Source organism: Hylobates moloch, unplaced genomic scaffold (assembly GCF_009828535.3).
Source record: "Hylobates moloch isolate HMO894 unplaced genomic scaffold, HMol_V3 SCAFFOLD_3, whole genome shotgun sequence".
NCBI lineage: Eukaryota > Metazoa > Chordata > Mammalia > Primates > Hylobatidae > Hylobates > Hylobates moloch.
Window position 1 is genome coordinate 35773495 of NW_026652278.1, and position 21013 is coordinate 35794507.

Here is a 21013-nt window from a genome sequence, read left to right on the forward strand (position 1 = left end):
AGCTCAAGGGTTCAAGACTAGCCTGGGCAACATGGCAAAACCTCATCTCTACCAAAAGTACAAAAAAAAATAGCCAAGCGTGGTGGCACATGCCTGTAGTCCCAGCTACCTGGGAGACTGAGGTGGGAGGATTGCCTAAGCCCAGGGAGGTAGAGGCTGCAGTGAGCCGTGATTGCACCACTGCACTCCGGCCTAGGCTGGAGTGAGTGAGACTCTGTCTCAAACAATAAAAAAAGCATCAACATGCATATAGCACATAAACAGATATACAGTATATCTGTGGCATTAATGGAACTATCACTACACATCTATTAGAAGAAAAATTAAAAATAGCGACAATACCAAGTGCTGGCAAGGATCCGGGTAGCTTCCAGAGATCAGAGAAACTGGATCTCTCCTACATCACTGGTGGAAATGTAAAATGATACAGCTACACTGGAAAATCGTTTGGCAGTTTATTTTAAGAAAACAAAACAAGGCCAGGCAGTGGCTCGCGCCTGTAATCCCAGCACTTTGGGAAGCCAAGGTGGGCAGATCACGAGGTCAGGAGATCAAGACCATCCTGGCTAACACAGTGAAACCCCGTCTCTCCTAAAAAATACAAAAAAAATTAGCCAGGCATTGTGGCAGGCGCCTGTAGTCCCAGCTACTTGGAAGGCTGAGGCAGGAGAATGGCGTGAACCCGGGAGGCGGAGCTTGTAGTGAGCCGAGACTGCACCACTGCACCCCAGCCTGGGCAACAGAGTGAGACTCCATCTCAGAAAAAAAAAAAAAAAGAAAGAAAGAAAACAAAACAAACCTAAGCAAACAACTGCTACTCTATGACCCAGCTATCATAGCCCAAGCCACTTATCTCACACTAATAAAAACTTATATCCACACAAACATCTTTACAATTGTTCATAGTATCTTTATACTTAATAGCCCAGAACTAGAAACAACCTAGGTGTTGATAGTTCAAGCGACTGTGATACAGCCCTTCCATGGAATATTACTCAGCTATGAGAAGAATAAACTATTGATATGTGCAAAAACTGGGTAGATCACCAGGGCACTATGGTGAGTGAGAAAAGGGGAGAAAAAGCTCATCTCCAAAAGTCACGTATGGTAGATTTTTGTTTACATAACATTCTCAAAATGACGAAATTATAAAGACGGAAAACAGATTGGTGGTTGGCAGGGCTTAGAGATGGTGGAAGGAAGAAGAGTGAGTGTGACTATCATCAAGGGCAGCCCGAGGGGGTCTTTGTGGTGCCTCATGCCATGGCAGATCCCTGGGTAGGCAACCTGCAACCATTGGGTGAAACTGGGTGAAGGGCGCAGAGGAGCTCTCTGTACTATCTTTGCAATTTCCTGTGAATCTATAATTATTTTAAAATATAACATTTTAAAATAAATGTATGGGGGGAATTGGGGAAAAAGTCTAAAGAGTCTTCTGGCAGGGTAAGGGGATTACAATGATGGAAAAAACATTGAGAAACACCAGCAGGAGTAGAGGAGCCCAGAGTGTCTTCACTGAAATACAATGGTTCAGAAAGCGCTGGAGTCAAACATTCCTAGGTTCAAAATCAGACACCTTCCCCAGGTGTTCATACCTCATGAGATGATACCATTTTAATATAAAAGGAATAGGCACTATGGTCTCAAATTAGTAAATACAAATGTTAATATTATACACACATCATATGTGCAGAAAAAAACTGAAAGGAAATGCAAAAAGTGAGAACAGTGATTCTGTCAGAGTGGCTGGATTAATATAGTAACTCTCACTTATTCCAGACACAGTGCCAAGCACTTCACTCTTATTACTTCATTTAATCCTCATGACTACCTTATGAGATGAGCAATATTATCCCCATGTTACACATGGGAAAACTGAAGATCAGAACAATTAAGAAACCTGCCAAGGTCACATGATACTTAAATGGCAGCACTGGGATTCAAACCCAGGCTTCCTTGAGCGTGTGGTTTTTATTTCCTTCCATGTGTTTTGTTGTGTGTGTGTGCCCCAATTTTTATAGGGAACACATAATATTTATGTGTAGTCTGAAAAAGAAGCAATAAATATTTAGGGGACCCAGGGCCTGGTTGTATGATCGTTTTCTTGGGCTACTTCACCCTGGATAAGTCAGCCTGAGGTTGGAGTGTTTATCACTCCTAAGGCAGCTATGAGCTAAGCTGGCCCTAAAGGCACAAGACACCTTTTAAATACATAGTCCTGTCTTGCAAAGTAGCAGTAGCCGACACTTATCAAGCAATTAGTATGTGCCAGGCACCGGGCTGAGTGGTTTGCCTAAGTCACTTCATTTGATTTTCACAACTTGAAGAATCAGGTATCATAACCCACATTTTACAGGTCAGAAAACTGAGGCTGAGGTCAAGTAACTTGCCCCAAATCACACATCCACAGAGTAAGGAGAGCTGGATTTGGATCCCACCTCCCTGACGCCACGGTCTGAGGTCCTGACTGTGACTTAATACCTCTGGTAGCTGCTTTGTGCAGCCAGCCAAGCACCAAGGTGACCGCCATGGTATCGTAGGTGGTTGCTTATCCAGGGTTCTGGTTGGATATCAACTCCCCCACTCCATTGTGCCAATAAGGACGTTGAGGCTCACCTTGCAAATCAATGGCAAGGGCAGAATGGGGACTGAGCTTCTCCTTCCCCACATCTCAGGGTCTGCCTCTGCTATTTTAAGAGATGTATTAGGGGCCTCACTTGGTCCCTTCTCTGGCCAGAATCTGCCCTGCCAGGAGAATAGATTGCTTTTTTAACTGGAAAGCCTTAGCCAGGTCATGTGGTGGGCAGAAGGGGGCTCAAGAGCCCCTTCTGGGCACCTACTCCCCACACTCAGGGTTATGTACACTGCACTTCATTGGGAGCTCCGCCTGGTGCCAGTCCTTGCTATTTTGCAAGGCCCTGGGATTTGTTCTTGGTCTGAACTCTGGCTCAAACTGTTCTAAGTGGCCTCCCGGCAGACTCCTCTCTCTGTTGACAGCGTCCATTCCCAGCGGCACTAGAAGGCAGGCTGCTCTAGGTGCAGCCCCCTTGGGTCATGAGGCGCCTCAGCAGGTGGCCAACCCAGCCACCAGGGACACAGCCAGAGGCGGGGCAGTTCCATCCCTGCAGCTCCAAGGCCCCTCTGGGTCTCTTATGAGTGGAGCTCAGCGCAGCCCTTCCTGACTGATGGGGGAGTCAGCAATGGAGCAGGAGCGAGGGCGCCAGTGGAGAAGCCCAGATGGAGGGAAGGACTTGGGGGAGAGAGAACGGGGGAGACAGAAAGACAGAGATGGGCCTGTGGAAGACCAAGAGAGGCAGAGACATGGGGAAAGAAGCAGATAAGAAATGCCCCCTGCCCTCCAGGCTGGCAATGGGCAGAAGGCAGATGGGCACAGGACTCTCATGGGAGGCAGATCTGGACCCACCACCATACTGGCCCTGTGGCCATGAAAGGACGCAGGCAAGAGAAATCAGTTTTGTTCTAGGCAGCTTCCCAGAGGAAGTGGGACTGGAATTAGGTCTAGAAGGACAGTAGGAGCTTAGAAGGGGTGGACGAGGGCCTAAGGAGAGCATTCCAGGGGTTGGGCTGGCTTGGCCAAAGGCCCAGAAGTGGGAAGGTCCAGTCCAAAGAATGGGAATGTTTTGGAAAATTTTTTTTTTCTGATTGTAAAAACAATGCATATTGATTATAGGAAAATAAGAAAATTATTTTTAAAAGAAGAAAAATTACTCATCATTTCACCACTGTTTGGAATATTAAGGAAAAAGTAAATGTTTCTTCCTTCACCTTCCCTCAATATCATTTGATTCATTTAGTGACTACATATTTACTGAGCACGTACTGTGTGCCAAACACAGAACTGAAGATCCTTGCCACAAGCCATCCTACGTTCCAGTAGAAGGAACTTATATACATAATACACATAGTAAATTGGTAAATATATAAAATGTTAGAAGATATAATGGGCTACGAAAAAAGAAAAAGCAGCCGGGTGCAGTGGCTCATGCCTGTCATCCCAGCACTTTGGGAGGCCAAGGCGGGCAGATCACCTGAGGTCAGGAGTTCAAGACCAGCCTGACCAACATGGAGAAACCCTGTCTCTACTAAAAATACAAAATTAGCTGGGCGTGGTGGTGCACGCCTCTAATCCCAGCTACTAGGGAGGCTGAGGCAGGAGAATCACTTGAACCCAGGAGGCAGAGGTTACAGTGAGCCAAGATTGTGCCATCGCACTCCAGCCTAGGCAACAAGAGCAAAACTCCGTCTCAAAAGAAAAAAAAAAAAGAAAATGCAGAACAGAGGAATGGATTGGGAGTGCAGAGGGGAAGGGGCAAGGAGCAGTTTTCCAACACAGCAGTCCAGGTTGGACAGGTCATGCTTGTGATGTGCTTTTATTACGTGTCATATACACAGGAACACACAGACACATATTTCTTGGCAATTTTTAAAATCAAAAGAATGATATTTTCCAATTGTTTCTGTAACTTGCTTTTTTTCCCCCTCTTAACCTATGTCCAAGGCTGGGTGCAGCGGCTCATACCTGTAATCCCAATGCTTTGGGAGGCCAAGAAGGGAGGATTGCTTGAGGCCAGGAGTTCAAGACCAGCCTAGACAACATGGCGAGAAACCCCCCCCTACAAAAATTAGCCTGGTGTGGTGGTGCAAGCCTATAGTCCCAGCTACTCGGAGGATGAGGCAGGAAGATCGCTCAAGGCCAGGAGTTTGAGGCTGTAGTGAGTTATGATCACAACACTATACTCCAGCTTGGGTAACAGAGTGAAAGCCTGTCTTACATACATGTGTGAGAGTGTGTGTGTGTGTGTGTGTGTGTGTGTGTGTACACATCCTGGACAGCATGCCAAGTCTGTGCATATCTGTTTCCTTTCAGTGCTGTGGAGTATTTCACTGTGAGGCAGCACTCACGCTCCTCATCTATTTACCCAGTCCCCTCTGGAAGGACAGTTAGATCGTTTCCAATTCTGAGCAGTTGGGGTGAGAAGTGGGGATGTCTACAACATGAATCTGAGAAAGGCCTGCCTTGAGGTCCCGCATGACTGAGGAGTAGAGGGGAGGGGCCCGTGGGAAGCTCCCCTGCCAGCCTGCCCCCAGGGCCCCTGCCCCCTTCCTGCCTCAATGAATCACGCGCTCCCTCTCCATGACTTTGCAGCAAGGTGCGGTGCGCATGTGTGGGTACACGGGCATGTATGTGAGTGTGCACACGTGTGCCTCTCCCAGACAGCTTCAGCCTTGCCCCATGCACATCGTGTCTGCTCCCGCTGGAGCACACCCAGAGGACGCAGGCCCTCACCTGTACTCCCCACCTCGGTCCACGGGTAATGAGTGTCAGCATGCGGGGTTCCCAGAGGGCCCACTGTGTTGTGCAGAGCTCTCATAGCGACATCTTGCTGTGGGGTCCCTTTTCAGTGGACCCTGCCTTGCTCAGTGGACCCTCACACCAAGTTCCACAGCCTCTCTCCACCCTGGCCTGTCCCTGCTGCTCCTCAGTGCAGACAGACCTCCAGCTGAAAATAAGCATTTCTGCTTATAGCCCTTGTCGAGGGCTCTCCCACCACCAACCTGGTTGCTCGGAACCCATCCCCAAGCCCCACATGCCCACCCTCCACTTCCCAGCTGGCAGTGGGCCGAGGCAGCTCACTCCCAAACCCAGAAAATAAAAACAACACCAATCATCTATTTGCCTCCGCCAGCTCCACTGGGAGTCACTGGCTCAGGCAGCCACCCCCACCATTCTCCACCCCCCCTTCCCCTCCCCCGCCCCACATTGCCCGTGCCCCACCCCACCCACACATGCCACCGTCCTTTCAGCTAATTGCTTGCAGGTGACTCAGAGCTGCCTCTCCGCGCCGGCTGTTGCTCATTTAGGGAAGGGAAATTCAGTGGCCCACATAAAAATTGCTTTATTAAAGTGCAAAAATATTCTACCAACTGTATTCCCACCATCTGTTTTGTTTGTAATTCTTCTGAAAAGTGCAATTCTCTCTGCCTCCTTGGCCTCTGTCCTTTAAAAGCTGCCAGAGGTGACTCACTGCTGCTCCTGACCTCATGTCTCTGCTGGTTAATGGGGGGCACTCCTCTGCTCAGCCCTCCCCTATACACAGGCCTGGCAGAACTGGCTGGCTTCAAGGCTGCTGGTGTGCAGTGTCTGGGAGCCAGTCCCCCTCGGCCTGTGCAGCCCCGGGAAGACTTAAGATGTTATGCAGATTGCCTGGGCAGAGGGATGAGCTGCACCTAAGGACAGGAGACTGGTTTCCAGTCCTAGCTCAGACACCTGCAAGTCACTTCACCTTGTCAAGCCTCAATGTCGATATCTGGAGAATGGGGATAAATACCCACCTCGTAAGTGTGAAGCCTCTGAAGCCCCTCCCCGGTCTCCTCTGATACACATTCCCACCTGATACGCATTCTGACACTCTTTCCCGCTCTGAACTTCTTCCCGATCTTCAGCTACAACTTACCCTTTCACGCCGCTGTACCTTTGCCCACACTGTATCCTCTCCCTGGAATGCTCCTTCCTTCCCTTCTCCACCTCACAAACTCTTACTCCTCCTGCAATACCCAAATGAAATGACCCATCTCTCTCACCGGATGGTAGCAGTGCTGTTGTGGCACTTTCCCAGCTTATAATATAATCACTTGTATTCGTTGCTCCCAAGGGAATCATGAGAATGGGGCCTGGGTCTGTCTCATTCTCTGTTGAATCCCAAATCCCTGCACAAAGCTTGGTATATGGTGGCTGCTGGGCGTGGGATAGGGTGAGCAGTGTAACAGGGGCACAGTAGATACCGGCTCTGGGATCTGTCGGACCTCTGCTGGGCAACTGGGCGGTTCACTGCATCTGTCCATGGCTGCACCTTCTCATCTCTAAGGCAGAAATGATAACACTGGCACCTTCCTCATGGAGATGTGAAGTTTCAATGAGTTAGCATCATAAAGCACTTGGTACAGCTTGGGGCACGCTGTCAGTGTTCACTGTTATTACCAATACCTGAAAGCCCTTTAGAAACTGTAGGAAGACCCCATGTCCAAGAGCCGATGGTGCCAGGGATGCTGAGGTGAATGGTTAACGGTGGGCCAGGACTCCTGCTCCAGGGTAGAAAGGCTATGCTTCCTGGGAGTGGTAAGGCCATCGACCAGCACCCCCATCTTACAGATGAAGAAGCTGAGGCCCAGAGAGGATGCCTAAGTTAGCAAAAAACAGTGGCAGAGGAGGGAGTCCTGCTGGTTGTGCTTTCTGAGGCCTGCTTATCTCATAGCCCCAGGCCCCCCGCACCACGTCTGGGTCTGGAGGAAGCTGCGGAAGCAGGACTCAAAACTAAGTCCCACTGGGTGTGGTGGTTCACGCCTATAATCCTAGCACTTTGGGAGGCCGAGGCGGGGTGGATCGCCTGAGGTCGGGAGTTCGAGACCAGCCTGACCAACATGGAGAAACCCCCGTCTCTATTGAAAATGCAAAATTAGCCAGGTGTGGTGGCAGCTGCCTGTAATCCCAGCTACTCAGGAAGGCTTGAGGCAGAAGAACTGCTTGAACCTGGGAGGTGGAGGTTGTGGTGAACTGAGATCTCGCCACTGCACTTCAGCCTGGGCAACAAGAGCAAAACTCCATCTCAAAATAAAAACAGAAAACAAAAAAAAACTAAGTGCTGCAAGTACCACATGCAAATCTATGATTTTCTATGAATATTCTGCAACTCTTTTGGGTCCTTTGTGGCCCTTCAGTCAGTCTGGAAAACATATTCATATAGCTGTTCTGCAGGCTTAGGTAAGAAACATTTGCTGTTCTCTGTCTCCTTTTAATGGCAAATATTTACCTTTTACATGTGCCACTTAATTTGGGAACTGTACACCCTGAAAATGCCAAATCTCTTGCACCTCAAGATTCTACTTCAAATTAGAAAAAGAAAAATCTGGCTGGGTATGGTGGGTCACGCCTGTAATCTCAACACTTTAAGAAGCTGAGGTGGGTGGATCACTTGAGGTCAGGAGTTTGAAATCAGCCTGGCCAGCATGGCAAAACTAAAATTACAAAAATTAGCCAGGCGTGGTGGTACATGCCTGTAATCCCAACTACTCAGGAGGCTGAGGCAGAAGAATCGCTTAAACCTGGGAGGGAGAGGTTGCAGTGAGCTGAGATCCCACCACCACACTCCAGCCTGGGTGACAGATTGAGATACTATCTCAAAAAAAAAAAAGAGAGAAAAGAAAAATCCGTAGTTGGCACTCCCCAGTCCCATTTTCACCCCCCTTCTGCAGAAGGAATTCTTGTAGATTGAGGGATTGATGAGAAATAATTTCTTGCTTGATAAAGCAAAACCCACAACAGTAAGGTTGGGCCTGGAAAGAGAGGATTTCCCTGTAGGAAGAGAAACTGAGCTGTGTGGGAGAGGAACTCAGTGTGTGAGGATGAGCTTCTGCCTCCGAGCCTCTCCGTTGCTGCTGCCTGCTGTGCCCATGAGGGCAGGGGCTGCTTCTCCATGGACTCTTCAGAGTGTAGCTGTGGTCCTGGCCCTCACAGGCTCACAGCATGGCAGCAGCAAGGCTGGGATGTTCCAGTGATACTCCCCTGGAGGCCAGGGTTAGAGAGCAAAAGGAGACCAAACATGGGAAGGATCTAGAAGCTGGGGGGTGTGGCTCGCAAGGCGTAACTCCCTCTGGAACCTCCCTCATCATGGATCGTCCCCCCAGCACCCGGCTCTCTTCCTCCATGCCCCACAGTGGTCTCTACAGGAAGTCTACACAGAGATTCTCCTCCAAGTCTGCATGTGGCCTCCAAACCCCCTTTTCTAAAATATGGGAACCCCTTTTATACATCAAGATATTTTGCCAACTACCGTCCACCCCATAGGAGCTATCATTGTAAAATTCATTGGTGGATAGTAATGACCAAACACGAATATACATTCAAGAGCAATTTTAAGTTTAATTTGTTTTCTAACAGTATCTATACATATTAGGAAAAATAATAGTGCATATATGTGGGTGATATATTATTTAGCCTGGGAATGGTGTTTGGGGGAGTGTATTGATTTCAAGGCCCCCTGCAGGACCCCGTGTCCCCATATCTGCTCAGCCCTGATGGGTGATACAGTGGGCTGTGCTCTCCCCCTGTCTGTGCTGGACACAGCTCTCCTTCCCAGGGGCTGACCTGAGAGCAGCCTCTCCGGGAAGGTAAGGCCCAGCCCCCGCCTCCTCCCCACCCCGATCCATCACCATTAGCCTGACCTTGCCACAGTGATGGGCCTGTTTCCTTACGCGGGGAAGTGGGGCCTGCTTTGACAGTGCCTAAACATCTGACAAATCTTTTCAGCCTGCTTTCCACCAATGACGTGGCACGTTGCTTTAGGGGTGTGTGCAAATGGATTCACTGTGAATATCTCTGAGCTTCCCATCATCTTCTGTAAGCATCTTAGATTTGTAGAATGGTCTTTCTCCCCTGTCCTCCACCTGCCAGCTCTTTATCGCTCCATCTTTTCTAAGTTGTTTTTTGTTTGTTTTTGTTTTTTGTTTTTTTCAGAAACAGGGTTTCACTGTGTTGTCCAGGCTGGCCTGGAAGTCCTGGGCTCAGGCAATCCTTCTGCCTCATCCTCCTGAGTAGCTGGGATTCCAGGCATGAGCCACCATGCCCAGCTCTTTTTCCAAGTTATTATGTAGAGCTCAGTGCAAATGCCCCCTCCCTAAGAGGCTGTCCCTGACCACCTGACTAGGCAAGGCCCTGGCAACCCCCAGCTCCTCCTTATCTACTTGCCCTACTTTTGTCAATATCTGGCATAATGTATTTGTTCATCTGTTTGCTTGTCTCCCCAATTGGAGTGGGAACTCCATGAGAACAGGGGCATCCCCAGTGACAAGAGAGAGCCTGGCTCTTAGCAGAGCTCAATAAATAGAAATACAAGAAGCATTCCCGGGATAACAAAGCCAGTTAGCTGCAAAGCTGGGATTTGTCCCCAGGTCTCCCACCCACTTCCCACCATGCTCTTTCCAACATACCAGGTAAGGGGTAGAGCCATGATTTGAACCCCAGACTCCAAAGACAACCTGCTTATTACAGGCTTTACTGTATCCTCCAGTACAGCCTCCTGTTGCTTGGCCTGTCTGCTAGAACGTGAGTTTGAGAGCTGCACTATCCAACATGGCAGCCACCAGCCGTGTGTGGCTATTAAATTTAAATTAATTAGAGTTAAATAAAATTGAAAATTCACCTCTTCAGTCATATGAGTCCCACTTCAAGTGCTCAACGGCCACATGTGACCAGTGGCTACTGTACTGGACAGCACAGATGCAGAGCATTTCTGTCCTTGCAGACAGACAAGTCTATTGGACAGCATTGCTCCAGAAAGGAGGGACCTCAAATCTGTCTTGTTCACCATTTCCCTAGCTCTTAGAACAGTGCTCAATTCATGCTTTTATTCAATGGATGAATTCGTTGATGCTGATGCTTCCGCTGAGAGCCTCCTGCTCTCCTTTGTGGCTGATGCTCTCTCCTTCCATCCCTCAGGGAAGGATGAAGCCAGCAGTGTGGAGGTGACGTGGCCAGATGGCAAGATGGTGAGCCGGAACGTGGCCAGCAGGGAGATGAACTCGGTGCTGGAGATCCTCTACCCCCGGGATGAGGACACACTTCAGGACCCAGCTCCACTGGAGGTGGGCAAAGGCATCTGGGCCTCATAGCCAGAAAAGCGGGCACCACCCACAACCCCATGGGCTGAAGCTGGGTTCCCAGGAATCTGCAAACTCAGCCTCTAGAGTGATGGAAATCTTCTTGGCAAAGCGAAGGCTTCATGCGGATCCCTCCATTTGTAGTTTGCACAACACTATCACACCCACATCTCTTCTGCTCCTCAAAGAATCCCTGGTGTATTGGCAGGGCAAGCATTTTTGCACCCATTTTACAGAGGAAGAAAACCAAGGTTAAGAGAGGAAATCCACCAAGGCTGCACGGCCAGTTGTGAGCAAAGTTAAAAAATGACCCCAGGTCTCCTGCTGCCCTCCTGGTTCTTTCCAAGTCTCTGACAAGACCTCCTGTTGCCCTAGGGTGGAGCTCAGAGCCTGCAGCAGGGCTTCTGGAGGCTCTTTGAGGAGCAGCTCTGGACCCATCTCGGCAGTGTCGTTCCAACTCTGATGGGGTTCACCTGGTGGCGAGTAACAGGAACCCACTGAAACTCACACAAATGAAGGGGGTTTATAAAGAGGATCACTCACAAAACTCAGGGAAGCTCAGGATGAGTAGAAACTGGCAGCTTGATGGCCTCAGCCCTAGGAGCTCAAGGACCTTTGTCAGTGCACTGGCTTTGGGAGGAGAGGGGCCCCTCTTCCACAACAATCCCCATCCACCCACCTCATTCATCAGTATGGTCGATTGACATTTTGTGTCATGTGTGTTACGTTTTTCGTCCCCTGCCCCACCCCAGGCTGCTGTCTCTGAGATCCCCATATGGGCATGGTAGAGCCTCCACAGCCTGGCAGGGCCAGCTCCCAATTCTTAAGTCTCTGAGTCAATTGGTTCAAATTCTTGCTGTAAAACCTTGAGTCTTCCCTCCTGCTAGGATGTCCACCCATCAGCCCTGGCCAGAGAGGTGGGACACAAGCATGGCTGCAGGCACCCACCCGTGTGAGGGGGAGGTTCTTGGAGAAGTGAATGTGGGCAGTGAGCAGACACCTCAAAAAGCATCTCCCAGCCCTCATTTTGCCCTGACAGACCCAGCCTCAGTCTCAGGGTGATGCTACAGGAGGGACAGGTTCTGTTAGGTGTCCCAGCTCAGACACGTGGATCCCCTGCACAGGGAAGTGAGCAAGAGTCTGAACCGTATCCATTCATGGCCTTCCCCCCAGGTTTCTGTTCTCAGTGCAAAGGAAGGGTCTTACAAGGGAGGGGGCTCCCCCCCAGGCTCAGAACTCAGAGCAGGCCTCACACTGTGGTTAGGGTGACAGCTGCTCTGTGGCTGTGACTAGGAGGGAACCTGGGATGGGACCTTCTCAATTCACTCATGTCTCTGCTTCTGCCCACCTTGCAGTGCGGCCAAGGATTCTCCCAGCAGGAAAATGGCCATTGCATGGGTGAGTTGCCTTCAGTCACCAGGGCATGGGGCAGAGGCCGGAATCTCCCTGGGGAATGCCCACCTGACTCATGGCAAGGTCCAGGGTGCAAGCAAGGGGCAGAAAGGAGGACAGGGGAGGGTGTTGTTTGTCCTGCGACTCCAGATGCCAAGACAACCGCCACATGACTCACCGGGGTGGGAGTGATATTAGTGACCCACAGGCTGAATCACTGCGGTTCTGGAAACTGGCAGTGTTTCCCTGCCATGAGTACTGAGAAAGGGCAGATGGGAAGGAGACACACCATCTCCCTGGCACAGGGGGAATAGCCACATGCCATGGCCAGCAAGTCCATGTGGAGCAGCAAGCAAGGGGGCTGGCAGGCAAGGGTGTGCATTGCCAAGGGCAATGGGGCAAAATAGTGTATAGAGCGTGGCCGCAGTGTGGAAGGGAGACTACACCTGGTGCAGTATTGGGGCAGGCAGGTAGCTGCAGCACTACCAGGATGGCAGCTCCTTGAGGGTCCAAGAACTTTCTGAAAGTCCCCAAGGGCCTGGAATGAGAAGGGGCAGCCTAGAAGTTCAGCGTCCAGGAGACCTTCACCCACAACACTTTCCATCCCAGTGACCAGCAATGAGGGGTCAGGCCAAGGATCCCTCCTTCCTTGAACCCTCATCCAGCATTCTTCCCAAGTCTACTCTGCAGCTGCTCATTAGCCCTTTGCTACTGAGATACAGGAGTAAACAAGACAGATACCACTCTCAGGAGCTGAAAGCCAATGGAGAGCCACACAAGTAAACAACTGACGACCACACAGTGTGATCAGGGCCCAGATGGCGGAGGGCAGGGGCTTGGCGACTACAAAGCGGGGGCCCTAAACCAGCCTGGGAAGGGTCCTAGAAGGTCCCCTAGAGAAAGTGAGGTCCAAGCTGGGCCCTGAGGGATGAGGAGCAGTTTGGCAGTCACAGAGAGGGGAGACAGGGTTCTGGTGGGGGACACTGTCTGGACAAAGGAGCACAGGTGGGGAGGTGGAGGAGCAGTGGTGCCAAGGGTGGCTGGAGGAGGAAATGACTCCCCTACACTCTCCACGTCCCCACCCGGCCCCACTCCAAACACATAGTGCAGGTGCATAGAAATTCCACAGTCTTCCCTGCCTGCTGGAAGGACCCTTTGAGATCAGCCTCCTCGTCCTTTTCATCACCCAACAGGCAGTTATGTGCTTCGTACACAGCAAGTGTCATGCTGGGAGCTGGGGATGTAGGCCAAGTGCCACCCCCACCCCCCGCCTCCACAAGAGGGGCATCCATTCTAGTGGAGGGAGACAGACCCTGAACGCATGACCACACAGCTGGACAAGATGATTTCAGAACCCTCTGAGCAAGGTGCTCCCTGGAGACTGTTCCAGACAGAGTGGTCAGGGAGGGCCCCTGGGGGGGAAGACTTTGAGCTGACACCTGAAGGATGAGAAGGATCTAGGCCCAGAAAGAGCTGAGGGAAAGGCAAGAGTGAAAAGCGGGAGACAGGACAAAGGCTTTGTGTGTCGAAGGAGCAGAAGGGATGCCAGTATGGCCTGGAGATGATGGCGAGTCCGTGAGGCCCCTGTAGGGAGTCTGAATTTTGCTCTTAGGGGCCTTGGAAGCTAAACTGGAGAGTGATATGATGTGATTCACATTTTTAAAGGCTCCCTCCAGCTGCTGAATTGCAGAGTGGATTGGAGGAAAGAGAGGAAGCCAGGTATTCTGTAAGGAGGCAGCTGCAGAAATCCAGGCAAGAGGTCACGATGGCAGGAAATTGGGTGGTGGCAGAGGAATGAGAAAGAGGTGACAGAGAGAGGTGGACTGGTGGACTGTGGGGCAGAGTGGACAGGCTCTGCTGTGAAATTGCACAGGGGGCAAGAAAGAGGAATCAGGGGTCGCTCTGATTTCCCCTTGAGCAGCTGATAGATGATGGGGGTATTGATTGAGCTAGAGAAGACAGAACAGAGGGCAAGAGAGGTTTAAGGGCAGGGCAGAATCTGGAGTTCTATTTCGGACATATTAAGCATGAGGTGCATCTTAGATATCCAAGCGGAGCTGTCAAGTAGGTCATGGGTTATTGTATTCGTGAGTCTGGAGCCAGTGGGAGAGGTTGTAACCGGAGATAGAACTTTTGGAATCATCCATGCATGAAGAAATCACCTGGAATGATTGTGGTAGATAGAAGAGAGGACCCAGGACCAAGCCTGAGTGCCCCCCAGCATGTAGAGACCAAGCACAGGAGGAGCCAGCCAAGGGAACTGAAGCAGGGAAACAGAGGCTCCGCGAGGAAGGCACATTCCCAAAGCCAGTGTATAGGCAGGCAGAGCCTGGGCTGGGACTTGCTGCCCCATGCCTTCATGGTGAGTGGTTCCCCTCGCCTTGCAGACACCAATGAATGCATCCAGTTCCCATTCGTGTGCCCTCGAGACAAGCCCGTATGTGTCAACACCTATGGAAGCTACAGGTGCCGGACCAACAAGAGGTGCAGTCGGGGCTACGAGCCCAACGAGGATGGCACAGCCTGTGTGGGTGAGTGGGGCCCCAGCCATAGTCCAGTAGCAAAGGGATGTTGCTTTCCACTGGAGAGCTCTGGGTAGGCCCCAGATCAAGGTCCCCAGCCCCTTCCTTCTCCTGGCTGGATAGAGTCTCCTTTGACCCACATTGGGTCTCCAGGGAAGACCATGACAGAGGCTTGGAGAAGCCCCATCACTTCTACCATCACCTGAAGGGCCAGGGGATGCTGTGTCCTGGCCTGAGGCTATCATTCTTCTTACCTTTCCTAAAACAACTGTTCCTACCTTGAGGTCAGCCCGTATTTTCATAGCTGGGATATAAACTAACTCCTACTACTCATCTTTGGCCGAATTTCTAAACTGGTAATTTCTTCTTCCCAAACTCCTTCCTCCACCCCCACCCCGTCCCCACCCCCTTTCTCTTTTTCCCATTTTCTATCTCCCTGCCCCATCGTTTTTGCAGCTCAAGTGGCCTTTTTAGGTGGGTATTCTTCCGCCGCCTTTAGAATCTCTGAGCCTCTCTCTTGGGCCTCATATCTTTCTCTAGGCCTTGGACTTTGCCTTCAGTTATATGCACTTTAAATCCCATCAATAAAGGAAAAAACAAAACAAAACTAACAGCCTTTGTGGAAAACTAAATCTCCTGCTGCCTGTCTCTCTCTCCACGCCCAGTAGATTCTGCTGCGTGCTGCCTCTGAATGGACAACAGGGGTGGCCATCTTTGAAAAGGGAAGGTTGGGTGATACTGACACAACCTTAGTTGTTTGTGAAGCCTTTCTTTGCATATTTTCTGAGAAAACAGAAAGGAAAGTCTCCCCAATACCCCATCCAGTCTCACTCATTCCTTCAGAAGATTCAAGATAGTCTTGTATCCTCCAGTGTCTCATGAGCTCATTATTTTGCCCTTAACAAAGATGGCTCCCAGGTGGTTGCTTGCTGGTTGATCCGATAATGTACCATGTGCCTGCTGGTTTGGCCTGTGCTGTTTCTGCTTTTTGCCCCTGACTTCCTGTGCTACAGAAAGCCTTATTGGTGTTGGTGGTGGTGATGGGAGGGAAAAGGGTGGTCCTTTGGGACTCTTGATAAAAATGTTATCATTTGAACTTGCCAAGCCTTCCAGCCTCTTTTCTGAAGAAATTATGCCAATAAACTCTCTACTAGATATTAGTGCCAAGCTGATGATAAAAAGGGTCTGGGGCAAGTAGAACTGATTGGAATGCTGAATTAGAGCAGCCTTTCCACCACGAGATGCTCTGAAAGCAGATCATAACACAAAGCAGGTATCACCCTCAAGCACCAGCAGTGGTTTGGTTGTGTACAACAATGTTCACATTTGGGGGACCAGAGTTTGGGCCAAGTGAAGGATGTGTGATGAGTGAGGGGCAGAAATGGAGTGTGTACTCTGGGCCTTTTACTTGCAGGCAGTCACTTCTCCATGCTGGGCCTCAGTTTCCCTAATGTAGATGACAAGAGAGTTGCGCTGGTATATCCGTAAGGGCCTTTCCTTTCTAAGACTCCTCAGTGTCTAGCTGGACATAGGCCTGGCTCATCTCAGGTTACTCTGATTTCTAGAAAGAACCTTGCTACTTGGTCTCTGCAATCTGCTTGGAAAATAGAATGCTCATGTAGCCAGAACACCCTTTGGGAATGATGTAACCCCACAGAATATGCTCACGACCAGCCTCAGTAGTGAAGGCTTGTTATAAAACATAGATCTATTCTTCGCAGGGAAAAAAAGTCATCCCAGGATAAATAAAATTACACTTAAGAATGCAGCAACCCTTTTAAAAACATATTTAACAAAAAAAAACCATGCCATTTTCTGATATCATAGTAATACTCCTAATAAATCACAAAATATGAATTCCTTATAGCTAGTGCTGTTTTTACACTCAGAACAGAAGCGTAAATGAAAAGTTTTTAAATGAAAACAGCTACAATTTCCCTGAAAAGCAGACACCAACTTAAAAATCATTCCACTTCTAGAAAGCCCATTCCTGTGTATTGGCATAGAATTAAAGATCTGAAAGGGCTCCAGAGATGAGGCTCAGAGAGCTGAAGTGTTCAAGGTCACTGTGCCCAAAGTCATGGAGCCCACTGCTCCCCAGTCCAGGGCTGGAGCTCTTTCCCACCACACCATCTTGTCAGAGGGGTAACAGGCAGCTCTGTCACTGTTCAGACTATTCCCTAGTCCTTCTGGAAGCTGCTGCCTTTTAAAAAAATGAACAAAGTGGATCTAAGATAGCGAGATAAGTAAAACCCAAAACCCACAGAGGAATGGTTCCAAATGCAGTGGTAAATGACAAGATAACAGTGCCCATTGACTGTCCATACACAACAGCACAAGAAATAAGGGACAAGACCACTAGAGAGACAGCCTGCCAAGGACATCAGGGGGTTCAGAGTGACAGCAGACTTCCAATGATGCCTTATAAGTGATAACCATGAATGCCTTCACATTGAGTTTTGTATAACAGGGTATATCTGTGTCATGTGACCCTGTTGGGTGAGTGGGGTCCAGTGAGTTGCAAAGAGGAGTTCTAAGTTCCCACAGCTGATAAGAGCACCACTACAGCGCTCAGACTCCAGGATAAGGCTTCCATCTGATTCATTCATGAGTTCAACAAATACTGATTGAGCACCTACAATGCATCAAACATTTGGCTAGGCTCTAGGCATACAATGGTAAGTGAAGGTAACAATAGTAAGTGAAAGTAATATTTGTTGATCCCCTACTATGTGCAGGTACTGAGCTAGGCTCTAGGCATACAATGGTAAGTGAAAGTAATATTTGTCGATCCCCTACTGTGTGCCCAGTACTGAGCTAGGCTCTAGGCATACAATGGTAAGTGAAAGCAATATTTGTTGAGCCCCTACTATGTGCCCGGTGCTGAGCTAGGCTCTAAGCAAACAATGGTAAGTGAAAGTAATATTCATTGAGCACCTATTATGTGCCAGGTACTGAGCTAGGCTCTAGGTATATAATGGTAAGTGAAGGTAACGTGGTTGCCACCCCTACGCTGCCTTCCCTCCAGCCAAGTGCATGGGATGGGAGTGGGACACCAAGCGGCTTTCTAAAAAGTCAAGCTGAATTCTCAGGTTGCTATACCAGAAAGCAAGCTCTCTGCATTCATTCATTTACATATTCATTCAGCAAGCATTTATTGAGAATATCCTGTATGATAAGCACTAGGTTCCTCCCATGAGGAATGTGATAGGGACCCTCTAATGAGGTGGACAAGTCCCCTGCCCCCAAGATGCTTGTGTTGCAAGAGATACAAGGCTGAAAGATACAGAGGACAGGTGGATAGTGAACCCACTCAACATTACCTACCCCCTGCCAAAAAAAAAAAACAGAGCCTCCTCATTGAGCTAGCAGTACAGGCTTTTTGAGCAGGTGCCTCAAATTCAATGCATCTACTGGTCTGTGCTATACAAGCCACAGATTTGTGGGTGCAAAGCCACCCCCAAACTACCCAGGCTCAGCATTACCATTCCCCTCTTTCTTCCAATCCCTTTCTCTGAGACCAGTGGGAGCCCAAACCGTTCCGTCCCCTCCTGCGCATAGATAAGTCTGTCTTTTCCCTGTCCCTTAGCCCCACCTGGGCTCCTGACATCTTTGTTGGCTTATGCTACACTTTAATTTGTAACAAAAATAGCAAATGCCTTTAGGGGCAGTCAAGTAATGAAATGGACCCAGAAGGGATTATGCAAATGGAGGAGCTGGTGCCCCACCTGCCTGCACCAGGCAGCCACAACTCACTCCAGCAGGAAGGTGGGCCAGTGCTGCCACAATTTGACAATAATAGCTTACATTTAGTGGGCTTGGCGTGTCTGGGTTGAATCTAAACTCTTTTTTTTTTTTTTTTTTTTTTTTTTTGAGACAGAGTCTCGCTCAGTGGCGCAATCTCGGCTCACTGCAAGCTCCGCCTCCCGGGTTCACGCCATTCTCCTGCCTCAGCCTCTCCGAGTAGCTGGGACTACAGGCGCCCGCCACCACGCCCGGCTAATTTTTTTTGTATTTTTAGTCGAGACGGGGTTTCACCGTGGTCTCGATCTCCTGACCTCATGATCCGCCCGCCTCGGCCTCCCAAAGTGCTGGGATTACAAGCGTGAGCCACCGCGCCCGGCCGAATCTAAACTCTTTACAATAATCAACTCGTTTAATCCTCATAATAATCTCAAGAGGAAGGTACTGTAATTATCCCAGGTTTACAGATAAGCTAAATGGTTTGTGCAGGGTCATACAGCCCAGACAGATGAAGGCAGGACTGGATCCCAGGAGTCTGGCTGTCAGCTGGCACTCTCAACTACCACTCGCTTCTTCATTTGGGATGGTGAATTGGTTTAAGCAAAAGCCACAGTCACTCATGCCGCCCAGGATCAAGAGCAGGATTGGGAGGAGAAAAACGGAGCCCCTGGAGGCCTAGTGATCTGAAATAGTCCTCCCCACGGTCACGTTTAAGTCTGCAAGAAGAGGTGGCAGTGCTTGCTCATGTCGAGAGTCACCAGGTGGGCTCGGCCAACCTTCGCTGAGGCAGAATGGTAAACCATCCACCAGGCCTCTTCAAGCATCTACACGGTTGCCAACCCTACTCTGGGAAGGTGCCATTCTGAGGGCCAGGAGTTTGATTATGTGTCACTCTGGCTGCTATGGCCCCCTCCCAGGGTCTGGGCATCACACCCAGACCAGTGCCACTGGACCTCTGCCCAAGCAGGAACTCCGCTCCAGAATCCAAGAGCCCCGTGGAGACAGGAAGATGAGCGCTTCATTTTTGCAGGGAGCCAGCCAAGTTCTTCCAACAGATTCCAGGCTGATACCTCCGCCCAGACTTCCAGCCCATAAGGCAAACCGAGCCCCTCCCTGCCTCCCTGTCCCCAGGGCCAGCCTTCTCTGAGGCCAGAACCCCAGCCACAGGGGCCAGGAACATGCCAGGGGTTGCTGTTGTGTCTCTGTAGCAACAGGCACATCCTGGAAGGAAGGCAAGAGAACATGGGCTGGTTAACACCACAGATGACGCCAGCCTCTCCCACGGTGGCTTGTCCTCTAAGGAACTACTGTTGACAGTGAAGTGGTCAAAAAATAGGCCACCAGAGGGAAAATGAGACGCAAGAGAGAAGAAAAACATCCTCCAGGAAAGCAGCTAACATTTATGCAATGCCTGCCATATGCCAAGAACTTTACATCCATGTCTCCATGAATCCTCACACCCATCCCAGAATATAAATGTTATTAGTCCATTTTATTACCAGAGAAACTGAGGCTCAGAAACAGCAAATTACGCAAAGTCACATAGCTAGCTAAAGTGGCAAGAGCTGTAATTCAACCTCATGACTAGCTCCAAAGCCTGGGTTCTTAAGCCTTATGCTGTGCAATCTCTAGGTAACTGACACTGGGGAAGTTATTTAACCAGTTGTTCATGTGATGTACAGTGACTGAACGCCTACTGTGTGCTGGGTGTTGTTCTAGTGGCTTGGGATGTACATCTGTGAACAACACTGGCAAAGGTCCCTGCCCTAGCAAGACGTGGCAGGCACTAAACAATATCCAGAATAAGGAAAGTCTGTAGCATGTTGGAGCATGATACTTGCTATGGAGGGCTGGAGAAGAGTAACATCAAGGCCATCTGGGAGGGCCAGGATGGAGGCGGAATGCCATTTTAAATAGCGGCGGGGGTAGGGGGGCTCCCTGAGAAAGAGGCATTGAGCAAAGACTTAAAGTAGGTAAAGTGTCTTTGAACCTCAGTTTTCCCATCTGCAAGATGGGGATAATACCTCACAGAGTTATTATATTAGACTTGACACAGTGCCTGGCACATAGAAAGCCCTCAACAAATTAGAGATACTATTATTAAGTAGCCATGTTCAGGATGGAGCCCCGGGCCCATTCAGTGCCAAAGCTCCTGTGCTTCCCGGTGCACCCTGCTGCCACCCAGGACACCTGCGGTGAGAGAGATGGGGAGGACGGGGCCACCTCTGGGGAACTGACAGATTCACCAGAAAAAGATGGCAAATGGCCATAAGGGGCAGAGCCAACCTTCCTGGGGCCTGGGCTGTGCTGTGTTCAGCTGAATTCTCACGCGGTGCCATTCCCAGAAAGAATAGTCATAAAACAAGGTGAACTGAGCTGGGCAGGCATGGCACGGACTGGGCCATACAGAGTAGAGGTCACCAGGAGCTAGTGAGCTGGCCTGGGAATTTGGCCCTCAACAATCACAGAATCCTAGAGCTTTAAATCCAGGAACACCTGAGAAGTCATCTAGTCCTGTTCCCTCCTTTTCAGATGTGGAAACCAAGGCCCAAAAAGGAGCTGCAACTTTCCCAAGGCATCTGCACCCCCCTCTGGTCCTTTTCCCTGCCCGGACTGCCGGCTGCTCCTCAAAAGAGCTCAGCTCCAGGCTGCTCCCAGCACCCTTCTCCAGAAAGCTCCAG

At 49.9% G+C, this 21013-nt stretch overlaps 1 protein-coding gene across 4 annotated transcripts in view; it reads left to right on the forward strand.

The window, feature by feature from the left end:
• The window catches only part of CRTAC1 (cartilage acidic protein 1), a 165644-nt gene that overhangs the window by 135515 nt on the left and 9116 nt on the right, over nucleotides 1-21013 (forward strand). For 2 of the 4 annotated variants that reach the window (XM_032134898.2, XM_032134890.2), the window contains exons 12-15: nucleotides 10514-10659; nucleotides 12030-12072; nucleotides 14454-14597; nucleotides 20865-21013. In XM_032134898.2, coding sequence (XP_031990789.1) covers nucleotides 10514-10659; nucleotides 12030-12072; nucleotides 14454-14597; nucleotides 20865-21013 — 482 coding nt within the window. Of the gene's footprint in view, nucleotides 1-10513; nucleotides 10660-12029; nucleotides 12073-14453; nucleotides 14598-15044; nucleotides 15694-20864 lie in introns of those variants that run through there. The other 2 variants (XM_032134913.2, XM_032134906.2) reach the window with 2 other exon arrangements.